Source organism: Oncorhynchus clarkii, chromosome 17, assembly GCF_045791955.1.
Source record: "Oncorhynchus clarkii lewisi isolate Uvic-CL-2024 chromosome 17, UVic_Ocla_1.0, whole genome shotgun sequence".
Lineage (NCBI taxonomy): Eukaryota > Metazoa > Chordata > Actinopteri > Salmoniformes > Salmonidae > Oncorhynchus > Oncorhynchus clarkii.
The window spans coordinates 21,697,047-21,721,769 of record NC_092163.1 but is presented as its reverse complement, the minus strand read 5'-3'; the positions used below and the strand labels follow the sequence as shown (position 1 = coordinate 21,721,769).

At 42.7% G+C, this 24,723-nt stretch overlaps 1 protein-coding gene across 2 annotated transcripts in view; it reads right to left on the bottom strand.

Annotated features, from left to right (window-relative positions):
* Positions 1-5,952: 5,952 nt before the first annotated feature.
* The window catches only part of LOC139370519 (homeobox protein Meis1-like), a 37,696-nt gene continuing 18,925 nt past the window's right edge, over positions 5,953-24,723 (bottom strand). Inside the window, exons 9-13 of one of the 2 annotated variants that reach the window (XM_071110049.1) lie at positions 24,627-24,703; positions 12,052-12,110; positions 10,295-10,384; positions 9,842-9,937; positions 5,953-6,909 (exon numbers count right to left, since the gene is read on the bottom strand). In XM_071110049.1, the coding sequence (XP_070966150.1) occupies positions 9,885-9,937; positions 10,295-10,384; positions 12,052-12,110; positions 24,627-24,703 (279 nt within the window). In that variant the 3' untranslated portion in view covers positions 5,953-6,909; positions 9,842-9,884. The remainder of the gene's footprint in view (positions 6,910-9,841; positions 9,938-10,294; positions 10,385-12,051; positions 12,111-24,626; positions 24,704-24,723) is intronic. The other variant, XM_071110048.1, reaches the window with a different exon arrangement.

Below are 24,723 nucleotides of genomic sequence, written 5' to 3'. Positions count from 1 at the left end.
ATTAACAGCAACACCTCCACCATTGGCATTTCAACCTTTTCTGTAAATGTTATAACCTTGTATTGCTACCACTGTATCATCAAAGGTATTATCTAAGTGAGTTTCAGAGTCAGAATATGAATGTCATCTGTTACTAGCAAATTACTGATTTCATGAACCTATATATGTTAACGTGGGCTATTTTGAGCACTTTTCTTCTGTGATGCTTACTTGTTTTTATTGCTTTATTGGGAAGCTTAGCAGAAGTAGATATGCTCATGTTATTTATGTTAGTGCAGGGTGAGCTGAACACAGTGGACTTCCTCCTACGGCACACCAGCTCAGTGCTAACAGTATAAATCCATATAGGAAGTAGCAGACAAGAGAGACAGAAAAGGCTATGTGTTCACTTATTGGTCATTATCAATTAGGTAGGTTGAGGGGCCCGGGCACATAGCATCCACTGTGTAAATACACTGGCAAAGTTCAGCCAGCAGAACCCTTGACAAATAAATGGCCCTGTCACTAACAGCCTTTCATTAATCTCAACTTGTCATCCTTGTTTATTCAGGTTGGGGGGTTGGACATCCAAGTGTATTCAATCTTGAATCTGTAAGCATATACATGTTAGTCCGGAATCTTAAGCACAACAAATTCGTAACGTATTGCACAAATTGGATTCGAATTGAATTTCTAAATAAATTTCAAAATTAATATGATATCATACGAATTGCAACATTTCTAAAAAGGTGCGCTATGCAGAAATCACTCTGCTATTTCCTGGTTGCAAAAATAGTTTGCCTTAATTTCAGTTTATGTGACAAAGCAAGCAGTCATTGTGTAGAGAATCATTGTACCATCTAAATCGCTGTGACATATCTTTTCCATAACCACAAATATTGTATTTTCAGCTGTTTGAAACTGGTGTACAAAACCGAAAGTAAAATATGCAAAAACTGAATTTAAGAACGGGAAGCATAGAAATAGCACACATAGAACAGATCTACTGCTTCTTAGAATTACTTTTAATGAGAATGACAGACCTAGATCTCAAATTTTTTCTGTGAGTTTTGTCGGGTTGCCCAAAAAGTTACATATTGTAGCTTTAACACATCACACAAAATGAATGATGTAGTAAACAATTGGATGGCGTAGTACACACAAAAGAAATGGGGTCCGTTTTGGCTCGTGAGCACCACATTCAAAACTACTGTCTGAAATTATACAAACATTTGAGAGTCCATCATCAAGGAAAATTGTTTATTTAATACCTTGTATTTGTTGTGTAAATATATAACAGTGATCTGACTGTAAAGGACCTTTTTCGCAGTAGCACTACATTCAACATAACTACCTTTTCTGACATTTTGCATTTTTCTTTTAGCTTTCCTTACATTTCATTTGAAAAACAGGCCCTGTACACGAAACACAGACAAGAGTGATAGAGTGCTTTTGTGCATGTTTGAAATAGCGACCTAATTATTTTCTTGAGGGTATCAAGGTAGTAGTTGCCTTGGGTGGCCAACCAGCACAGATATTAACCACTCTATCTGTCCTCACAGAGATAACATTGTCAGTCTAACTCACTCTATCACTCGGAACCCGATAACAACTTTAACCTAACCATCTCTCATTGTTCTGGAAGTTTCTGCTGCTTGTACCAGCATGCCATAGTTGCGTGTCAGTCTGCAAGGAATTTTTATGTCAAAATCTTCTATACTTTTAACCCAATGTTCACTTCTGAACTTCGCAACATTGGTAATGAGATATTGACCTTACTAGTCAAGACTTGTGAAACACTATGTGGAGAATTCAGAAGGAAAAACTAGTCATGTAGCTTTCAGTGGTTTGCTGTTGCTCTGAACTTGTGATATGTATTTGAATGGAATCTAATGGTATTTCATTGAATTGAAATTGAAATTAACAGAAATTAATTTAATACAATTTATCTGATCTGATAAATCTGATAAATCTGATAAATTCTGATCATGAAATATTTCCCAGATAAAGTATTTCCATGGTCAGTGGAAATCTTCCTCTTCCTCCTCTTCCTCTCTGGTAGGTCCAGGCTGAGGCGAGGTGGTGGCCATGCCTTGGCCCCTGCAGCACCCTGACACATAGAGAGCAGTGACCCACCTCAGGAGACCAAGTCATCTGTCACTGCATGTCGGGCCCCCAGGGCCCCAGGGGTCGTGGCCTGCTGATTCCATCCATTGTTTCAGGGTGATTGCTTCTCCTAGTTGCGTCAAATACAAAGGCTATTTACACACTGGCTCTGAGATGTCTCAAGTCCTCATCTTGGTTACCATTAGCATTACTTGTGTGCATCTGATTTATTCTGTTTAATTCTGGGTTTCTTTGTTTTACGTTTTGTGACAAATTACTTTGTTAAAAGCTCTAAATGAAAATGAAACTTGACATAATTAATTGTGATAGATTAGATGGACTAGATACAGTGCTTTCAAAAAGTATTTATACCCCTCGACTTATTCCACATTTTGTTGCGTTACAGCCTGAATTCAGAATGTATTACAAATATTTTAATAATAACAAAGTAAAAACACGTTTTTCGAAAATTTTGCAAATGTATTGAAAATTAAATACAGAAATTTCAAATTTACATAAGTATTCAATACATGTTAGAATGACCTTTGACAACAATTACAGGTAAGTCTCTAAGAGCTTTGCACACCTGGATTGTACAATATTTGCACATTATTCTTTTTCAAATTCTTCAAGCTCTGTCAAGTTGGTTGTTGATCATTTCTAGACAGTCCTTTTCAAGTCTTGCCATAGATTTTCAAGACAATTTAAGTCAAAATTGTAACTAGGCCACTCAAGAACATTCAATTTCATCTTGGTAAGCAACTCCAGTGTATATCTGACCTTGTGTTTTAGGTTATTGTCCTGCTGAAAGGTGAATTTGTCTCCCAGTGTGTGTTGGAAATCAGACTGAACCAGGTTTTCCTCTAGGAATTTGCTTGTGCTCAGCTCTATTCCGTTTCTTTTTATAAAAAAAACTCCCTAGTCCTTGCCAATGACAAGCATACCCATAACATGATGCAGCCACCTCCATGCTTGAAAATATGAAGAGTGGTACTCAGTGATGTGTTGTGTTGGATTTGCGTTGTATTTAGGACATGAAGTTAATTTCTTTGCCACATTTTTCAGTTTTACTTTAGTGCCTTATTACAAAAATAATAGTTTAATTCTCTACAGGCTTCCTTCTTTTCACTCTGTCAATTAGGTTAGTATTGTGGAGTAACTACAATGTTGTAGATACATCCTCAGTTTTTCCTGTCACAGCCATTAAATTCTGTAATTGTTTTAAAGTGACAATTGGCCTCATGGTGAAATCCCTGAGTGGTTTCCTTCATCTCCGGCAACTGAGTTAGGAAGGGCGCCTGTATCTTTGTAGTGACTGAGTGTCAGTGGTGTCAGTGAAACAGAATGGGTCAGCCGCACTACTTATTGACAAATGTTTAATTAGATTTGAAAAAACTTCTAAAAACATAATTCTACTTTGACATTTTGGGGTATTGTGTGTAGGCCAGTGACACAAAATCTAAATGTAATCAATGTAAAATGCAGGCTGTAAAATGTCAAGGGGTATGAATACTTTCTGAAGGCACTGTATATCATTACTTTGTTGATTGATTTTTAGCTTAGTTCTGCATTTATTACAGAGTAATAAATCAACACTGAAATTGCCACACACCATAATCCCTAAAGTGGCCCCACACAAACTTTATGTATTTTATATTTGTTGTTTACACAGCACTTTTAGCATATTTAATGAAGTTGGTACGAAGTGGCATGATGAATCCTCAGCTGGAGGAAATCTACTACTGATGTCTAATCACACATTTAGGTTGCGTAAATGGCACCCTATTCTTTATATTGTGCCCTAGTTTTTACCAGAGCCCTATGGTCCTTGGCCAAAAATAATGTACTATGTAGTGAATAGGGTGCCATTTGGAACGCCACTCTTAGCTGGGAAAAACAGTCAGATGAAGGCAGTTTCCAAAATCCCCTAAAGATGGCAGTCAAACATGGGACTTAGTTCACATTGGCTTTATCGGAATATACAGCCATGTCACTCAGAAATGTGAGACGTGCAGTGGAATCATGAGGAGCAGAGAGATGAGGGGGAAATCTTGACAATAAAGAGTTGCATTTTCTTAAACATTATGGTGCAATTTTATTTTTTAAAATTACATTTGTGGCAAAAAAATCAGATTTGAGGCAGTCTCATTCGCCAATAATCTCAACTCTTGATAAAAGTCAATAACCAACCAAAAATTCCACAATATCCTTCCGTCCTCACACCAAATTGGTAATTGATTTTAAGAGGAAGATAAATGATTCCTTTTGTGTCTGCCGGCTTTGAAATTAGGTGTATCTAGAGAACTCCCAGAGGATTGGGAGAGCGCATCTATTGAGAGGGAGAAGTAGAGCGTGAGCAGGAACTAATCCATTTAAGTGTTTGGGGGCAGATTTACGCAAATCCCTTTTCCCCCCCTCAAATTCCAGGGAAGACTCTCATTTGTATCTAGCTAGGCCTTTCTCACTATTGAATATCTTGGTAGTGGATAGTGTATATAATTTGTCTCTGGAGAGTCTCACAAAAGGATATCATAGAAATAGTAGGCCTATGTTTATAGTAGAAGATCATGTTTGAGTAAGTGTCAACATATTTTCAGTCCCTCAAATTCCAAGGAAGACTCATTCGTATCGAGGCCTTCTCACTATTAAGCATACTTGGTTGTGGATAGTGTAGTGCATGCCATTTTTCTCATGGTGGAGGATGCCACAATTACAATATGTCATATAAATAGTAGGCCTCTGTCTAAGACCATGTTTAAGTAAGTGTCAGCATATTTTTTTTTTTGTCCCAGTTGCTGCAAGATTAAAAGTAGCCACAGTTTAGGGGGGCTGGATTTCAGTGAAGTGCATTTCAGCAGTATTTTATTAGAAGTGAGCGGGAGTTCTATACCACATTATGCTTCCCTATATAACCTTGAATCATATTCTATTCTTCCAAAATAAAGAAAAATCCTCAAGTATCCTCAAACATTCTATTCGCCACAACAAAGCTTTCAGTTAAGTTGATTTTGGTGAAACATTTTTTTTCTCACATTGCCATTCAAACCTGAGAGACTATAGGTCTTAGGCAAGTGTATAATGTATTATTCCAAGATACTAAGATGGACTCATTAAAGACAAGAACAAGACGATAGAGCAATGTGCTTGTTCATTTAGTGGACCTTCAAAGCCCACCTGGTCTGTACTCGTCGGGGGTTCGGACGTGACAACAACGTCCGTCATTCAGAATAACCTTTTGGCCTCAACAGCCTGCTTCCTTCAGCCACACCTCACACAGCAGCTGAGAAGCCAAAGAGCGAGAGATAGTGACCCCTCTCTGTTCCTACCTCCACCACCAACACTGTGGGTGCATCCCAAATGGCGCCACATTCCATATAATATATGGCACCAGAGCCCTATGAGTCCTAGTCAAAACAAGTGCACCATATAGGGGGTAGGGTGCCATTTGGGACACAACCTGTGTCTGCATAAGCCCTTTCCACCACAGTCGGCGAGTCAAACAAAGTAATTAGTCAATAAATACAGGGCTACCCAGCCGAAGCAGGGAAGGGGTCAGCCGGCAGGCAGGAAATCGACTGTGTAATTTTTCCCATCACTGTACTGTACCAAGCTGTACCCTCCTACTAACTGTCCGGGTTGCTAACTGGGGTTTTGCTAGCACTTTACATTGAGTTGCACTTATACCTGTGTAGTAGTTCTGTAATTACTACTCTTATAGGCTAGCTGTGTAGTTAATCTGTAATTACACTCTAGTTACTTAAGTGTTACAAAGCTCGTTAACACATAATATAAATTGTATGACAGGGCCTCAAAGTATTGAAACGGTACCTTTCTGTATTCATACAGCAAACTGAGAGAAACTGGTCCTGTAATTTATTTTTTTATTTTCAAACGCAAAGAGATTTGTGGGGGTAGGAGATAAAAGTCTATGAAAAAAGACTCACACACATAGTGTGAATGCGACAAGTCAAGTTCTTTTTTTTTTTTTAAACAGCAGAGTACGGCAAAGCAATACCAGAGCACTTGCAATAGTTATCGTTACTCATCCGCAGAGAGTCTGTGGTAAAACAGTAAACAGCACACTATTGCCTCACCTTATTGTCCTTTCCCAGAATTACAACAATTTCATTATTTAAAAAAAAAATGGTTTCCAGGGTGTCTGTTGTTTTAAAAAGACCCTCCAGGAAATACAGACATCGGCTTCTTTTCTTGGTACAAGTCCACTGCCAAGATAAGAGTACCTTCACCCTCTATAACTGTCCATGCCATGCAGCAGAGGGGGGGAAAGTGAAGGACTAATTGTTTGTTTGTATTGAATTAACACAGTATCGAAGTATCCACTGGAGAGCTCCAGTAATTGTAGTCCCCAGAAGGGAAGTCCTCACAATGTAAGAAGTCCTCACAATGTAAGAAGTCCTCACAATGTAAGAAGTCCTCACAATGTAAGAAGTCCTCACAAGGCATGATGGGGTTTCCAAGGCCTCTCATAGTCAGGGTGGTGGTTCAGCAACAGTGGCTACTCAAATTGAACCACTTTAAGGAAATGGGGGGAGTTGGAGAAGGGGGAGTCACAAGCCCCACTGACAAACAGTCAGGCGATGGTGGTGAGTTTGGGCTGGGCACCAGCGCAATCGATATCGCTGGGTCACGGAAGAGTCACTGAGGGAGGGGCAGCACCGAGAGATTATGCCCCAGTGGCGGGGCTGGTTGGTGGGAGGGTAGAGGTGATGGTAGGGGCACCCGTGGAGGTCAGAGCGATGCCCATATCCGTGCTGATCAGACCACCACGGGACACGCCGTCCTCGGGAATACCTGGCAGTTCTGCTGGGAAAACAAAGAAAAACAAACAATGAGTAAAACTGAAAACAACACCAGTGTGTACAAGTTACTTTAGCAATAATACTGTGTAGTGTTACTTTAACACTATAACACTGTGTAGTGTCAGTTTAAAACGACAGCACTCTGCACTGTTACTTTAGGTCATGTGAAGCAGTTGTGTTGTGTGCAGTGAAGCGGCACTACAATGGGGTGACATGTCGGGACAAATGGATTTCCCCTATCCCACTAACTCTTGGATGAGTGTTCATGATTTAAAGGAGAGTAGGAGGGAGGACAAAGAGGCCATTGGTCGAGCATTTAGAGCCGGCTAGAGTGCAGCACTCTGCGGCTGAGCAAGAGAGCAGCGTGGCTGACCCATTCTGTTTCACTGACACCAGGGGACCCAATCAACAGGCGCTACTTCCCGATGGAGAGCAGAGGCTAAACGCCCCCCAAGCCTTATTTTCTCTTTCGTTTTCTTTCTTTCTCCTGAGTCCCTTTACCGGTCCTCCCCTCAAAAGATGGCAACCTTGACCCCTCGGAACGATGTTAGCAAACCTCGGCCGAATAATTGGCGGAGAGGCTCCTTTAAACAATGGCCTCCAGCAGTGTTAGGGCGACGCACAGGGGTCAGTGAGGAAGTTCACCAAAGGATGCCTGAGGGGGTTTCTGGGTAGAGAGAAACATTTTGTACGGGGAGGGGAATAATCCTGTACTCTCGTTAATTTGTGGGCCCGTAATTGCCTATTGTCTGGGAAGGGAAAAGGACGATTTTGTCCAGCCTTGGCTAATTTTGCGGAATAAGAAGAAAGGAAAGAAGGGGGCCAAACGACCAGGGAACAGTCGTTTGGTCCGGGGCCTTCTGCATGGCTTGCTTTGGATACGAACTGACAGGTGCATTGTTTCCCAAGGACCCATAAGCTCGATAATCGCGAGGGGAAGAAAGCGTAATGCTCCTCCTGAGGAGTCTTTGATTGACTTTAGGTGAAAGAAGAGTTGCAGAGTGACTGTATTAGAAAAACCTGCCAAGTCCCGAGTCTCTCTCCAGTCTCTCTTCAGTCTCTCTCCAGTCTCTCTGTCCAGTCTCTCTGTCCAGTCTCTCTGTCCAGTCTCTCTCCAGTCTCTCTCTTCAGTCTCTCTCCAGTCTCTCTCCAGTCTCTCTCTCCAGTCTCTCTCTCCATTCTCTCTTCAGTCTTTCTCCAGTCTCTCTCTCCAGTCTATCTTCAGTCTCTCTCCAGCCTCTCTCTCCAGTCTCTCTCCAGTCTCTCTTCAGTCTCTCTCTCCAGTCTCTCTCTCTCCAGTCTCTCTTCAGTCTTTCTCCAGTCTCTCTTCAGTCTCTCTCCAGTCTCTCTCTCCAGTCTCTCTCCAGTCTCTCTTCAGTCTCTCTCTCCAGTCTCTCTCTCCAGTCTCTCTCTCCAGTCTCTCTCCAGTCCAGGCCGTAAACGGCTCGCTTAATCTTCCCCATTCGCCGAGCTTAATGAAAATATCTTATGACAGAACTGGAGTCCTTAATCAAATAAGAGGGGGAAAGTGTTTTATGTACCTCGTTAATGTTTCATTCATTCAACGGGACGTAAAAGAACATCTCTTATGATTAATTGACCCTGCAATCTTTGAGAACTTTACCTTAATTAGCCCGTCTATATTTAGCCACTCTATCACTCAACAGACGGCAGAGGAAGATTGACTCTTGGCCTATGTCTGTCTTCTGTTCCCATAGGATTTCAGATGCCACCTCCTACCCCATTAACAATGTTCACATGACAAATTTCGTTAGCGCTGTGGTTTTCCATCGAGCATCCACTCTCGCTGTTTCTAAACAAACATCAAATATGCACATCTGAGAGGCAGAGCTGCGCTTTCTTTTTCTCTCCGATGGTTGACCCTTTGAATGTGGACAGGCCATAACAAGTTCTTTCCCACAGTGCGTGTGAGCAGCGGGAGCAAGGAAAGGGCGTCATTTCTGTCCACATGACCAGTCAAATAAATCAATTGGTCACACCACCGGCGTGTACATATTTCATTTAGACAAAGTCTATTAGCTTTTGCCAGCCTTTTCATCCTGCTGCAGCGTGGCAGTAGCTTTATGCTGCAGCGTGGCAGTAGCTTTATGCTGCAGCGTGGCAGTAGCTTTATGCTGCAGCGTGGCAGTAGCTTTATGCTGCAGCGTGGCAGTAGCTTTATGCTGCAGCGTGGCAGTAGCTTTATGCTGCAGCGTGGCAGTAGCTTTATGCTGCAGCGTGGCAGTAGCTTTATGCTGCAGCGTGGCAGTAGCTTTATGCTGCAGCGTGGCAGTAGCTTTATGCTGCAGCGTGGCAGTAGCTTTATGCTGCAGCGTGGCAGTAGCTTTATGCTGCAGCGTGGCAGTAGCTTTATGCTGCAGCGTGGCAGTAGCTTTATGCTGCAGCGTGGCAGTAGCTTTATGCTGCAGCGTGGCAGTAGCTTTATGCTGCGTTTCTATACTGTACACGCTTTTATTTATTTGACTTAGTGTGCACGCCTTATGCATTCTTCATGATACAGTGAGCTCTAAACGTATTGGGACACACCATTTCTGTTGTTGTTTTGGCTCCCTACTACAGCACTTTGTATTCTGAAAGGATACACTAACTACGAGGTTAAAGTGCAGACTGTCAGATTTCATTTGAGGTTATTTTCATCCATATCAGGTGAAATTAGAAATGACAGCACTCTTTTGTACATAGTCCTCTCATTTTAGGGACCCAAAAGTATTGGGACAAAGTCACTTATATGTACAGTATGTGTATATATGTAGGCGATGATTACATCAAGCTTGTGACTCTACAAACTGGGTGCATTTGCTGTTTGTTTTGACTGTGTTCAAGATGATTTTGTGCCCAATAGAAATGAATGGTAAATCATGTAATTGTGTCATCATGTAATTGTGTCTAGATTAATGTGGATGCTTGATACTTACAGTGCGTCCCCTTGGGCTCTGTGCTAAGTCCGTTAGCAAGGGGTCACATGTAATGCCACTGTCCCTCCACACCCATACCCATCCCACCCATGGGCCCTACGGGGAGAGAAGAGGGACACATTAGAGAGGTGTGAGTGAGGATGGGGGAAGAGAAGGGGGACAGAGATAAAGAGGACAAAGACATTATTTGGGTCAATGAGGTGAGCTAATGCAAATATTGCAATGTGACCGGTCACACCTGGTCAAGACTGTGTCTCTGCAAGGTGGGGGGGGCATGGGAGATAGGGTTAGTAAATTATACTGTGACAGGGGAGGGGGGAATGGGAACCAGTCAGGTCCATGGTGTGTGTTTGAGGGACTCAAAGGTTTGTGTGTGTGTGGTGTGTGCATGCGTGCGTGCATACGTGCATGTGTGTGTCTGGGATGTAGGAGTTAAGAGATAGGAGTCTTTACCAGGTGGTCTGATTCCCATGTGTGTCTGGCCGTCCATGACGAACCCTCCCATTGGTTGACCATCTGGGGTGTAGGGCCCTCCTCCAGTCACTGGCAAAAAAACACAGGCCGAGACAGAAGGAAATGCTAATTAGAATCTTGCATAAGTTTTAATTACCGGTGCGCCCCCATAAAACGTCCCCCTCCCTTTCCTGGTTTGGTCTGTGCTCGTTATTCTCTCACTATTATCCTCTAATTACAAGATTATTTCGTAGGTAATTTTCTTCATCAATAGGCTTAATTACTAACAAACGACTTCGTATGTATTGGTAAGAGTTGTCCTTATGGCCTATGCTGTGAAAGAGCAACTTGATATCAGCAAATAGATTACTGTTCTGGCAACTAGAACATAATTACCTCAAATTACACAGTAGCGCTGTAAATGGGAAATAAGTAACTTGTAACAACTCTTTGACTCATTAAACACGCGTTTAAGCAAACCGGCTAACCATAATTACAGTACGTAATTAAGGAACTACTTTTCCACCAGGTTACTGGCAGTTAACCCACTGTTCCTAGGCCGTCATTGAAAATAAGAATTTGTTCTTTAACTGACTTACCTAGTTAAATAAAGGTAAAAATAAATAAATAAATAATAATAACAAATAACAAATCTGTCCACTATCACTTATGGGGCTCCCGAGTGGCGCAGCGGCACTGCATCTCAATGCAAGAGGTGTCACTACAGACACCCTGGTTCGAATCCAAGCTGTATAACAACCGGCCGTGATTGTGAGTCCCATAGGGCAGCGCACAATTGGCCCAGTGTCGTCCAGGTTTGGCCGGTGTAGGCCATCATTGTAAATAAGAATTTGTTCTTAACTGACCTTCCTAGTTAAATATAAATAAAATAAAATAAATGGAACAATTAGTGTCGGTGGAAGGATAGGACAGAACGGACTGATTCGGCTTTCTGTCTCCCTCATATCATAAAGTGTAGGCAGCCTCAGGTATAGAAGCTGGTTCTGGTTACATGAGCCAGAGCAACAGTTCAAGCTCCTCGGTCCGTCTTTGAACTTTACAGAGTCCCCCTAATGCAACCCTAACCCCTAACCCTCATCACAGGTCATAAATTTTACAGCAGCTCCAAAACAAGGCATGTGCCAGGGGACTGCTCTGTATTTAGCAGAGAGGGAGAGAGAGGAAGAGAGGGAGAATGGGGAGCGAGAGAGACTAACAAAGTAAACCAAAGTCCTACTCCACAACTTTTTACAGTAGCCAATATGTGTTTTTTTATCAAAAAGTTACAATTTTGAAATTAAATTTCAATTTGTAAAAAAGCAAGGGAAAATTACTGCTCATATTTTAGCTTCAGTTTCACATGGTCCTTGTTTGTTTTTTTAATCCAAGGTTAAACTTTCAGTGGACTAGCCAGTCAAAGTGATTAGCAGCTTTGTCTGGGCTAATCCTCTGGGTTTTAGTGGCCCTTCACTCCCGTAGTTAAGTCCGTCCGTTCAGTTAAACACATTGAAGACCAGAAGGGGCAAGACTGGAGATAGTAGCAGGAGAAGTACACAGTTTTTGTTTTGTTAAAAAACAGATTCATTTATGTTTTAATTTATGTTTACATTTTGAGATGTTTTTATTTTATTCAAATCAAGTTTTTTTTTAAATGTATGTTGAACCTGTTTTCTTGAAATAAATGTCTTGACGTTGACTTGAATTGAAATAACTTTACCACATGAATTGAAACCACTCAAATTTGACGGGAGACTTGCCTGCTCTATTGGACTGGTCGATCATGGGCTGTACTATTCTTCGTCTCGCGTTGATGAACCTGAAAGAGAGAGAATGAGGGAAGGAGGGGATGGGGGGAGGGCAGTGGAGGAGAGAGAAGACAGCAACACGTTATAAATGAGGCCTGGCGAGCAGCATATGATTTCAATGTACTGTTTTGGGACCACAGAGGAAAAGCATTCATTCGCTTTGGCGTTATGAGAAGAAAAAAATGCTTGCTGTCAGCGATGGTTGCCTGACGTTGTCCAGGCATCTGGTCTACACTTCACTAAAAGAACATGGAAACCTCAACTTCCTCTTAAACTGTGGCTTTCAAAGAAAAAAATGACTTCTTGGACAGTAACTGTGATTCTTACCAAACCAAACACCTGGAATATCTATGAGTTCGTAGCAAACTGACGCTGCTGGTGCAAGCATACACTTCTTTGATATCCACCAATACAGTAGACACTTGATATACTGTCTCTAAAAAGTCCAAAATATTTCATGTCACAGCAAAATGATTTTTAGCTTTTCAATACATAAAATTCACCAAGCACTAATAGTCCTCAAGTACTAGTATAGTTTTTTAGTGTACCATCCCTTAGCACACATCCAAACAAAGCTCATACAACTAAGTCTCTCTGCAGTGGGATAGCTTAGGTGCATTACGGAATAGCTATGTCCTACATTCATACACGTCCCCTCAAAGTATAATTGTGCTCTTGAAAGCCATCATTCTGGTATGCATGATCCCTAACCTTCGACCCTGGCGGCCCCGTGACCCGGCGCCCTCGGCAGAGGAGCACTCTGGTCTTGCTCAGCCTAAAGCTTTGTGAACCCGCCCCGTGACCCCTGCCGACCCGGGGAGTGAAAGCTCAGTGGTTCCAACTTGATTTATGTCCCTCTGCCTTTTTACCCCTGGTGGAATGGTTCCATTTCATCTTTTTCTTCAAAAAAAAGAGAGAAGCGAAAAGGGGAGGAACAGGTTTCCTTTTCAGGAAAACAAAAGCCACAACACTCCTTTCAGCAGGGCCCAAAAAAAGGCAGAAGCAGGGGGCGGGAGGGGGGTGGAGTAGTGGGAGGAGGAGTGGAGGGGCATAGATGAGGGGGAGAGGAAGATACTAAGAGAGAAGTGCGGAGAAGAGGCCCAAACTGAACTAGAAAACCGAGTCATATGATGAAGCCTATCTAGAAGCCTATCTAGAGCCGCATGCTTTTTGCAGTGTAATAACATACTGTGTATCTATCAGGCAATAAAAGGTGGCTATTAGGTGATGTTTTGGATGATAGAACCATAAAAATAAAGGGGAACCAATTACTTTAATTTCAACAAAGCTTTGACAAATGAGGCGCAAAGTCCCTTAGGCCAGAGTGCTTCCACAAAAACCACAAGAAGGACATATCCTTGATGATACTGTGACGAATCATGGTGGGGAGCACAGGGGGTGTATGTAGTGTTAGGGGTCTCAAGAGGAGAGAGAGATAGAGGGAGAGAGAGGGGTGGAGAGGCTGTGGGGCGCTCTGTTGTGTGGGAGCCCGGCCGCCACCACACGCCCCCTAGCTCCGCCTTTTAAGCAGCCAATGAAAGGGGGAACAGAGCGCCATGCGGCGGGACCAAGGCTGCGTCCTCTGTTAGGGAGTTAAAAGTTTCACCCCTGCGCGAACCCTTCACACCATGGGACTGCGTTTATGTCCCTGCTTTAGCCCTCCGCTTCCCATCGCACAATAAGTGTGACTATCCACCCCTCTCTGGCTCCCACTCCCACAATGGAGGCCTATTCTTCTGGCTAGACGTGTCGTAAAAACCCTCCACTTTTGAAAAAAGTTGTTTTTCCGAAGAAAAACATTGTTTTACGACGGCTTTGTGTGATATGAACTTGTATGCTTAGCGTGTAGTGAAGTAAGCACCTATAGTAGGCACTTCTAGATACAGCCAGGGTATCCACAATAGGGTTGGGGTCAATTCCATTTCAATTAAATCATCTCAGGAACTATTGCATTGAAAAGCCTTCACTTTACTTTCACTTCCTGAATTGAATAAATTGAAATGGAATTGACCCCAACCCTGATTCACAACTTTACAAATACTACCTCACCACCAAGCACAATCACATTTACACATAAAAACACAGCCCGAAAAGCATTTTTTGTTTAAAGGAATGCGCTCAAGAAAGAACAACCCCAACAACCGAAATATCCTCCTTTAGCTAATTTGTTGCGGTGGCATCTGTTCTCGTCCACTGCAGGCTGCAGAGCTGGAGCCTCAGCACGGTGAAACGCTTCTCCTGTGAGGATTAAAATAAACGAGCGCTCCCCTCCAGTCTGGGCTCCCCTGGTCGTAAAATGGCCCCTAAACCCGCCTCCCGGGGTGTCATTCTCAGGTCACCTTCCCCCTAACCCCCCCCCCCCCCCCCCCCCCCCCCCTGTCCCCCCAACTCCCCCCTTGCACGCCCACCCTTGGGTGTTTGAATAAACCAGTCCAGCTGTTTGCCATGAAAACGCCATTGACATCAATCCCCCCCCCCCTTCTCACCTGTTCCAGTCAGCACATGGCCCTGTTATGAGGTGGGGGGGACTTAAACGCCTCGGCAACTTCCACAACCTCTCCGCAACCTATCCTACTGCACTTAGAATGTGACTGACAAACGAGCCCATGCATGTACAGTATCTTCAAAGCACTAACAGCAATGTCAATTGAACGATGACTATGCAATGCATGTGTATGTCGAGGAAATGGACTGTGCTGCTGCTACATTTAGATCAGTGGTGTAAAGTACTTAAGTAAAAGTACTTGAAAGTACTACTTCGTTTTTTGTGTTATCTGTACTTTACTTTTCTATTTATATTTTTGACAACTTTTACTTTTACTTCACCACATTCCTAAAGAAAATAATGTACTTTTTACTCCATACATTATTTCCCCCTGACACCCAAAAGTACATGTTACATTTTTAATGCTTAACAGCACAGGAAAATGGTCCAATTCACACAGTTATCAAGAGACCATCCATGGTCATCCCTACTGCCACTGATCTGTGGACTCACTAAACACACATGCTTTGTTTGTAAATTATGTTGGAGTGTTGGAGTGTTGGAGTGTGCCCCTGGCTATCCATAATAATAAAAAACAAGAAAATGGTGCCGCCTGGTTTGGTTAATACAGTATATGGAATTTGAAATGATTTATACTTAAGTATATTTTTTACCAAATACTTTTCGACTTTTACTCAAATACTATTTCACTGGGTGACTTCCACTTTTACTTCAGTCATTTTCTATTAAGGCATCTTGACTTCAACTAAAGTATGACAATTGGGTACTTTTTCCACGACCAATTTAGATTCATAAGTTCCAGAGAGGGCCGAAAAAATGTGAGAAAAAACATTAGCGCCAGCCGCTGAGTTGAGAGGCCAAACGGCTCTGAATTCCTTCACACACTCTGCCGGAATCTCTGTAACATTCCACCGCAGCCGGCGATCTGAAGAACAGTACTTGTGTGTATGTATGTGTGAACGTGTGTGTGCAGCGTGTGCCAGCGTGCTTGTACACATACATACGTTCATACGCGCATACATGCATGTGTCTGTACATGTTTGTGTGTCTGTGTGTGATTCAAAGGTTGGTGCTTTTAACGAAGAGGACATACTTGGGGGTCGCTCATAATTCCCCACGGCAACATTAGGCTCTGTTGTTGAACAGTGGGAGGCCATTACCTCATCGCTAAACCCGACCTTCCCCCCCTTACACCCCTCGGTGGGCACTTCTCGCCAAACTCAGAGGAGTGTTTCCATTAACTAAACTGTGAACCCGCCACCTCTCCACACACAGACAGACACACACACACATACTGGAACATAGAAATACAGATATATGCGTGCACACACACATTCGCGCACAAGTCCATTTAAAAGCATATATGGGAGAAACACCAAAAGCAAAGTTGGCTAAACTTGCGAATTCATTTGTATTTCTCAGCATAATACAAGAGAAAACCCTGGACTCCCTCTGAAAATCAGCTTGTCAGCCAAGTTACCACGGTAACAGACAAATAATAGTTGACACAATATTAGAATTGCTGCTACATTAATAGCAGGAGAAGTCATCAATCTCCGTCAAATGAAACAACATTTCCCATACCTCACCACTCACCCCCCATCCAGAATGTGCATCCTATCTGCCCCTCTTTTAGATTCTTCCTCTCCCTCCATTCCCCACCCCACCTCTCCCACACCCCTGATTCCCATGGGACCCGTGTGGTACCACTACCTGCATGCTAGGTTGAGCAGCTAAGCAACACCTCCGAGAGCCTATCCTGATTCTCTCCCTAATGGCACGCTATTCCCTATGTAGTGCACGACTTTTGACCAAAGCCTGTGGGGCACTGGTCAAAAGTAGTGCCCTATAAAGGGAATAGGGTGCCATTTGGAACACATATATGTTTCACGACCTCACTGTCATTGAAAGAGGAAAAGTGAGCAGATGAGTGTGCACTAGCATCAAGCTGGGATCTCTTCTCTACCTGGCTACAGCACATGTCCTTTCTGTATGAGTTTTGAAACAGAGTGAAACGGGAAGGTACTACTGTGAACTGTCCAATAACAAAATTTAGCAGATTTTCTTTTTCCATTGTAAGACATATTTCTACGGTGTGCCCAACTGAACAGGACCCAGGCAGGTAAAAGTGCTGATTGCAGCTGAGTGTGCAGGAACACGCTGGGTTCTCATCTCTACCTGGCTGCAGCACCTGGCCTCTCTGTGTGAGCCATTACCTTCCGCCCAATAACCATGGCAGGGTGGCACACCGCGGGCCATCTTCACTAGTTTTTGATAATATTACTGCACTGTTCAGGGAAGAGCGAGTTTGAGATTTCAGATCTGATCTTTGTGGCACATGTATTTATATACACAGCTCAAACAAAATAAAGGGAACACTAAAATAACACATCCTAGATCTGAATGAATGAAATATTCTTATTAAATACTTTTTTCTTAACATAGTTGAATGTGCTGACAACAAAATTACACAAAAATGATCAATGGAAATCAAATTTATCAACCCATGGAGGTCTGGATTTGGAGTCACACTCAAAATTAAAGTGGAAAACCACACTACAGGCTGATCCAACTTTGATGCAATGTCCTTAAAACAAGTCAAAATGAGGCTCAGTAGTGTGTGTGGCCTCCACGTGCCTGTATGACCTCCCTACAACGCCTGGGCATGCTCCTGATGAGGTGGCGGATGGTCTCCTGAGGGATCTCCTCCCAGACCTGGACTAAAGCATCCGCCAACTCCTGGACAGTCTGTGGTGCAACGTGGCATTGGTGGATGGAGCGAGACATGATGTCCCAGATGTGCTCAATTGGATTCAGGTCTGGGGAATGGGCGGGCCAGTCCATAGCATCAATGCCTTCCTCTTGCAGGAACTGCTGACACACTCCAGCCACATGAGGTCTAGCATTGTCTTGCATTAGGAGGAACCGAGGGCCAACCGCACCAGCATATGGTCTCACAAGGGGTCTGAGGATCTCATCTCGGTACCTAATGGCAGTCAGGCTACCTCTGGCGAGCACATGGAGGGCTGTGCGGCCCCCCAAAGAAATGCCACCCCACACCATGACTGACCCACCGCCAAACCGGTCATGCTGGAGGATGTTGCAGGCAGCAGAACGTTCTCCACGGCATCTCCAGACTCTGTCACGTCTGTCACATGTGCTCAGTGTGAACCTGCTTTCATCTGTGAAGAGCACAGGGCGCCAGTGACGAATTTGCCAATCTTGGTGTTCTCTGGCAAATGCCAAACGTCCTGCACGGTGTTGGGCTGGAAGCACAACCCCCACCTGTGGACGTCGGGCCCTCATACCACCCTCATGGAGTCTGTTTCTGACCGTTTGAGCAGACACATGCACATTTGTGGCCTGCTGGAGGTTATTTTGCAGGGCTCTGGCAGTGCTCCTCCTGCTCCTCCTTGCACAAAGGCGGAGGTAGCAAACCTGCTGCTGGGTTGTTGCCCTCCTACGGCCTCCTCCACGTCTCCTGATGTACTGGCCTGTCTCCTGGTAGCGCCTCCATGCTCTGGACACTACGCTGACAGACACAGCAAACCTTCTTGCCACAGCTCGCATTGATGTGCCATCCTGGATGAGCTGCACTACCTGAGCCACTTGTGTGGGTTGTAGACTCTGTCTCATGCTACCACTAGAGTGAAAGCACCGCCAGCATTCAAAAGTGACCAAACATCAGCCAGGAAGCATAGGAACTGAGAAGTGGTCTGTGGTCACCACCTGCAGAACCACTCCTTTATTGGGGGTGTCTTGCTAATTGCCTATAATTTCCACCTGTTGTCTATTCCATTTGCACAACAGCATGTGAAATTTATTGTCAATCAGTGTTGCTTCCTAAGTGGACAGTTTGATTTCACAGAAGTGTGATTGACTTGGAGTTACATTGTGTTGTTTAAGTGTTCCCTTTATTTTTTTGAGCAGTGTATATTATGAATCCCCTCTCCCTGGGTTCCAGCAAAATTAAGGCAGTTATATACAATTAAAAACATGACATTACATTTCACTACAGATTTCACAACACATTAAGTGTGTGCCCTCAGGCCACTGCTATATTACCACACATCTACAACACAAAATCTATGTGTACGTGTGTGTATAGTGCGTATGTTATCATGTGTGTGTATGCGTGTGTCTGTGCCTGTGTGTGTCTCTTCACAGTCCCCGCTGTAACATAAGGTGTATTTTAATCTGTTTTTTAAATCAGATTTTACTGCTTGCACAAGTCACTTGATGTGGAATATACAGTGGGGCAAAAAAGTATTTCGTCAGCCACCAATTGTGCAAGTTCTCCCAGTTAAAAAGATGAGAGAGGCCTGTAATTTTCATCATAGGTACACTTCAACTATGACTGACAAAATGGGAAGAAAAAAAATCCAGAAAATCACATTGTAGGATTTTTAATGAATTTATTTGCAAATTATGGTGGAAAATAAGTATTTGACAGAGGTCAAACGTTTTCTGTAAGTCTTCACAAGGTTTTCACACACTGTTGCTGGTATTTTGGCCCATTCCTCCATGCAAATCTCCTCTAGAGCAGTGATGTTTTGGGGCTGTTGCTGGGCAACACGGACTTTCAACTCCCTCCAAAGATTTTCTATGGGGTTGAGATCTGGAGACTGGCTAGGCCACTCCAGGACCTTGAAATGCTTCTTAGGAAGCCACTCCTTCGTTGCCCGGGCGGTGTGATTGGGATCATTGTCATGCTGAAAGACCCAGCCACGTTTCATCTTCAATGCCCTTGCTGATGGAAGGAGGTTTTCACTCAAAATCTCACGATACATGGCCCCATTCATTCTTTCCTTTACACGGATCAGTCGTCCTGGTCCCTTTGCAGAAAAACAGCCCCAAAGAATGATGTTTCCACCCTCATGCTTCACAGTAGGTATGGTGTTCTTTGGATGCAACTCAGCATTCTTTGTCCTCCAAACACGACGAGTTGAGTTTTTACCAAAGAGTTAAATTTTGGTTTCATCTGACCATATGACATTCTCCCAATCTTCTTCTGGATCATCCAAATGCTCTCTAGCAAACTTCAGACGGGCCTGGACATGTACTGGCTTAAGCAGCGGGACACGTCTGGCACTGCAGGATTTGAGTCCCTGGTGGCGTAGTGTGTTACTGATGGTAGGCTTTGTTACTTTGGTCCCAGCTCTCTGCAGGTCATTCACTAGGTCCCCCCGTGTGGTTCTGGGATTTTTGCTCACCGTTCTTGTGATCATTTTGACCCCACGGGGTTAGATCTTGCGTGGAGACCCAGATCGAGGGAGATTATCAGTGGTCTTGTATGTCTTCCATTTCCTAATAATTGCTCCCACAGTTGATTTCTTCAAACCAAGCTGCTTACCTATTGCAGATTCAGTCTTCCCAGCCTGGTGCAGGTCTACAATTTTGTTTCTGGTGTCAAAACAGCTCTTTTGTCTTGGCCATAGTGGAGTTTGGAGTGTGACTGTTTGAGGTTGTGGACAGGTGTCTTTTATACTGATAACAAGTTCAAACAGGTGCCATTAATACAGGTAACGAGTGGAGGACAGAGGACCCTCTTAAAGAAGAAGTTACAGGTCTGTGAGAGCCAGAAATATTGCTTGTTTGTCGGTGACCAAATACTTATTTTCCACCATAATTTGCAAATAAATTCATTAAAAATCCTACAATGTGATTTTCAGGATTTTTTTTCTCATTTTGTCTGTCATAGTTGAAGTGTACCTTCAATAGTTGAAGTGTACCCTCTTTTTAAGTGGGAGAACTTGAACAATTGGTGGCTGACTAAATACCTTTTTGCTCCACTTACATGTAGTCATGGCTCTATTTAGTACTGTGGGCCTCCAATAGTCTGTCCTGGACTTGGGGACTGTGAATAGACCTCTGGTGGCATGTATTGTGGGGTATGCATGGGTGTCTGAGCTGTGTGCTAGTAGTTTTAAAAGACAGCTGCATTCAACATGTTAATACTTCTCATAAATACAAGTAATGATGAAGTTAATCTCTCCTCTACTTTGGTCCAGGAGAGATTGACAAGCATATTATAAATGTTCCATGTGGCTCTCTGTGTACATTTAAGGGCCAGTTGTGCTGCCCTGTTCTGGGCCAACTGTAAGTCCCTTTTTGTGGTACCTGACCACAGAGCTGAACGGTAGTCCAGGTGCGACAAAACTAGGGCCTGTAGGACCTGCCATGTTGATAGCGTTGTTAAGAAGGCAGAGCAGCGATTTATTATGGACAGACCTCTCCCCATCTTAGCTACTGTTGCATCAATATGTTTTGACCATGACAGTTTACAATCCAGGGTTACTCCAAGCAGTTTAGTCTCCTCAACTTACTCAATTTCCATATTATGCATTACAAATTTTAATTAAGGTTTAGGGTTTAGTGAATGATTAGTCCCAAATACAATGCTATTAATTTTTGACATAATTAGGACTAACTTATTTCTTGCCACATATTCTGAAACTGACTGCAGTTCTTTGTTAAGTGCTGCAGTCATTTCAGTCGCTGTAGTAGCTGACGTGTATAGTGTTGAGTCATCAGCATACATAGACACACAGGCTTTACTCAGAGCCAGTGGCAGGTCATTAGTGAAGATTTTAAAGAGTAAGGGGCCTAGACAGCTGCCCTGGGGAATGCCTGACTTTACCTGGATTATGATGGAGAGGGTTCCATTAAAGAACACCCTCTGTGTTCTGTTAAGACAGGTAACTCTCGATACACAATATAGCAGGAGATGTAAATCCATAACACATACATTTTTCCAGCAGACAGAATATGATTGATAATGTCAAAGCTGCACTGAAGTCTTACAAAACAGCTCCCACAATCTTTATATTATAAATTTCTCCGACAATCATCAGTCATTTGTTTAAGTGCCGTACATGTCAAATGCCCTTCCCTATAAGCGTGCCGAAAATATGTTAATTTCTTTACTGTGAAATGGTAACAGATTGATTGGTCAGTTGTTTGAGCCAGTAAAGGGTGCTTTGCTATTATTGGTAGCAGAATTAATTGTGCTTCCCTCCAGGCCTGAGGGCACACCCTTTCCTGTAGGCTTAGATTGAAGAGATGGCAAAGAGGAGTGGAAAAACAGTCTGCTATCATCCTCAGTAGTTTTCCATCCAAGATGTCAGACCCAGGTGGCTTGTCATTGTTGATAGACAACGGTACTATTTTCACCTCTTCCACACTCATTTTACGGAATAAAAAATGTCAATAGTTGTCTTTCATTATTTGTTCAGTTATGCATGGCTGTGTAGGTTCAGAATGCCTAAGTTTACTAGTCTTGCCAATGAAAGAATCATTAAAGTATCATTGGGTCATGAAAATATCAATGGGTTTTGTGATGAATGAGCCATCTGATTCAATGAATGGGGCCAAGTTTGACTTTTTGCCCAAAATTTAATTTAAGGTGCTCCAAAGCTTTTTACTATCATTCTTTATATAATTCATCTTTGATTCATAGTACAGTTTCTTCTTATTTTTGTTCCGTTTAGTCACATGATTTCTCAATTTACAGTTTGTTTCCCAATCGGCTGTACAGCCAGGCTTATTTGCCATTCCTTTAGCCTCATCCCTCTCAACCATACAATTTTTCAATTCCTCATTATTAACCGTTTTTACAGTCCTTTTCTTAATGGGTGCATACTTATTAGTAACTGGAATAAGCCATTTTATAAATGTGTCAAGTGCAGTGTCTGGTTGCTCCTCATTAAACAGCAAATATTCTTTACATATATGTATGATCTCTTATACACTATATTAGGCCCAGCCTTTGGAACTTTGTTTTTTCTAGGTATAGCTACTATATTATGATCATTACATCTGATGGATTTGGATACTGCTTCATAGCAGATTTCTCCAGCATTAGTAAAGATGTGATCAATACATGTGGATGATTTCATACCTGTGAATTCCACTCAGGCTCCCGAGTGGCAGAGCGGTCTAAGGCACTGCATCTTAGTGCTAGAGGTGTCACTACAGACACCCTGGTTGAATCCAGGCTGTATCACAACCGGCCGTGATTGGGAGTCACATAGGGTGGCGCACAATTGGCCCAGCATCGTCCGGATTTTCATGGTGTAGGCAGTCTTTGTAAATAAAAATGTGTTCTTAACTGACTTGCCTAGTTAAATAAAGGTTAAATAAAATATAGAAATATTATTTGTTTGTAAATAACCTGGTAGGTTGACTGACAACCTGAACCAGGTTGCAGGCACTGGTTACAGTTTGAATATTTTTCTTGAGTGAACAGCCTGATGGAAGCCAGTCAATATTTACATCACACAAAAAAATAGACCTCTCTGTTGATATCACATACATTATCAAGCATTTCTCACATATTATCCAGATACTGACTGTTAGCACTTGGTGGTCTATAGCAGCTTCCCACCAGAATGGGCTTTAGGTGAGGCAGGTGAACCTGTAGCCATATTACTTCAACAGCATTTGACATGAGATCCTCTCTAAGCTTTACAGGAATATGACTGTGGACATAAACGGCAACACCTCCACCATTGGCATTCCTGTCTCTTCTGAAGATGTTGAAACCATGTATTGCTACCACTGTATAATTAAAGGTATTACCTAAGTGAGTTTCAGAGATAGTCAGTATATGAATGTTATATGTTACTAGCAAGTTATTGATTTCATGAACCTTGTTTCAGATTCAGAGTGTTTAATAGTAATATGTACAGGGTTGCCAGTGTGATTGCAGGGTACAGTAAAAATCTTAGGCTTCGAGCTTCAACATGCAGGACTAAGTGAAATAAAATAATGAAAATGGTCATAGAAAACAACAATAGAAATAGAAATAGCACTATATACATAATAACAACTGTGGCAGTGATGACTAAACACATGTCCATTGGGGTGGAGGCAGAGTAAAGGCTATTGAGGGGTTGTGATGGGATGGAATGACCACCATGGGAGCACCATGACTATTGACTGAAATAAAAACAACACAAATTGTAATGAAAAAAGTGATAATATACATTAACAACTGCAATAGTGATGAATGCCGTTGGGGTAGGCTATATGTTAATCTGGGCTGTTTTTAGCACTTTTCTGAGATTCGTGATTGTTTTTATTACTTTACTGGGAGGCTTATCAGAGGTATAGACATGACAGTGATATTTATGTCTGAGCTGATAGTGCAGGCTGAGCTGCACACAGTGGACTTCCAACTAGGGCAAACCACTTCAGTGCTAACAGTATAACTCCGGTTCATAGGCAAATGATTACTGCAGACAATAGCTGTAGGATTGACAGAGGATTGCTCTGTGGGTATATATTTTGACAGATGCATATAGGGAAATACTGTGCATAGTGCATGCATATAGGGAAATACTGTGCATAGTGCACACATATAAAGGCTAAACAGTAGTTGGAATGGTGTAGAGTTATACCATAAACCATTGATTGCATTTTCTGTATTCTGTATTTGCTCATGTATATTGCTGTGTATATTTGCCTAGGCTAGTGTTCAATTGGATAGGATGTCTGTACATCTGTACATGTCAAGATTAAGATTTCTCATATAGTGGTTGAATCATCATTCTTGTCTACGTTTTGCCTCCATAACCAGACAGAATTAAACACGTTGCAGGCTACTACCTCATACTTCGTTAATAACTGTGGATATTTATTCATAAAATAGATCAAAGTACAGTGAAATGTCCTAGTTTCTTCTTTCAGATGAGTAAATACTGTAGTAAATGCACCGAAGCACCACTGGAACTATTCTACAGGTTTCCTCTCATTCCAATTAACTGAAGCCAACAGACTGTAAGGGGGATATTTTCAGTCGGGTGTTCCCAGAGGAATGAATCATTCAAATCATTAGACCCAGGTTGCCTGGGTTGGGGTAAACTAACTACGGCTGCATCCCAAACGGCATCCTATTCCCTATATAGTGCACTACTTTTGACCAGAGCCCTATGGGAAATAGGGTGACATTTGGGCCGTAACCAAATAATTACTGCCATGTAAACACATGCAGACACCAAACAACCCCAATCCAACTTACCAATTGTTGACTTGTAGGATCGTTAACCCCGTGTCCTGGGCCAGTTGTTTCTTCTGCTCTTCCGAAGGGTAAGGATGCTGTTTCAATGAGAAAAAGA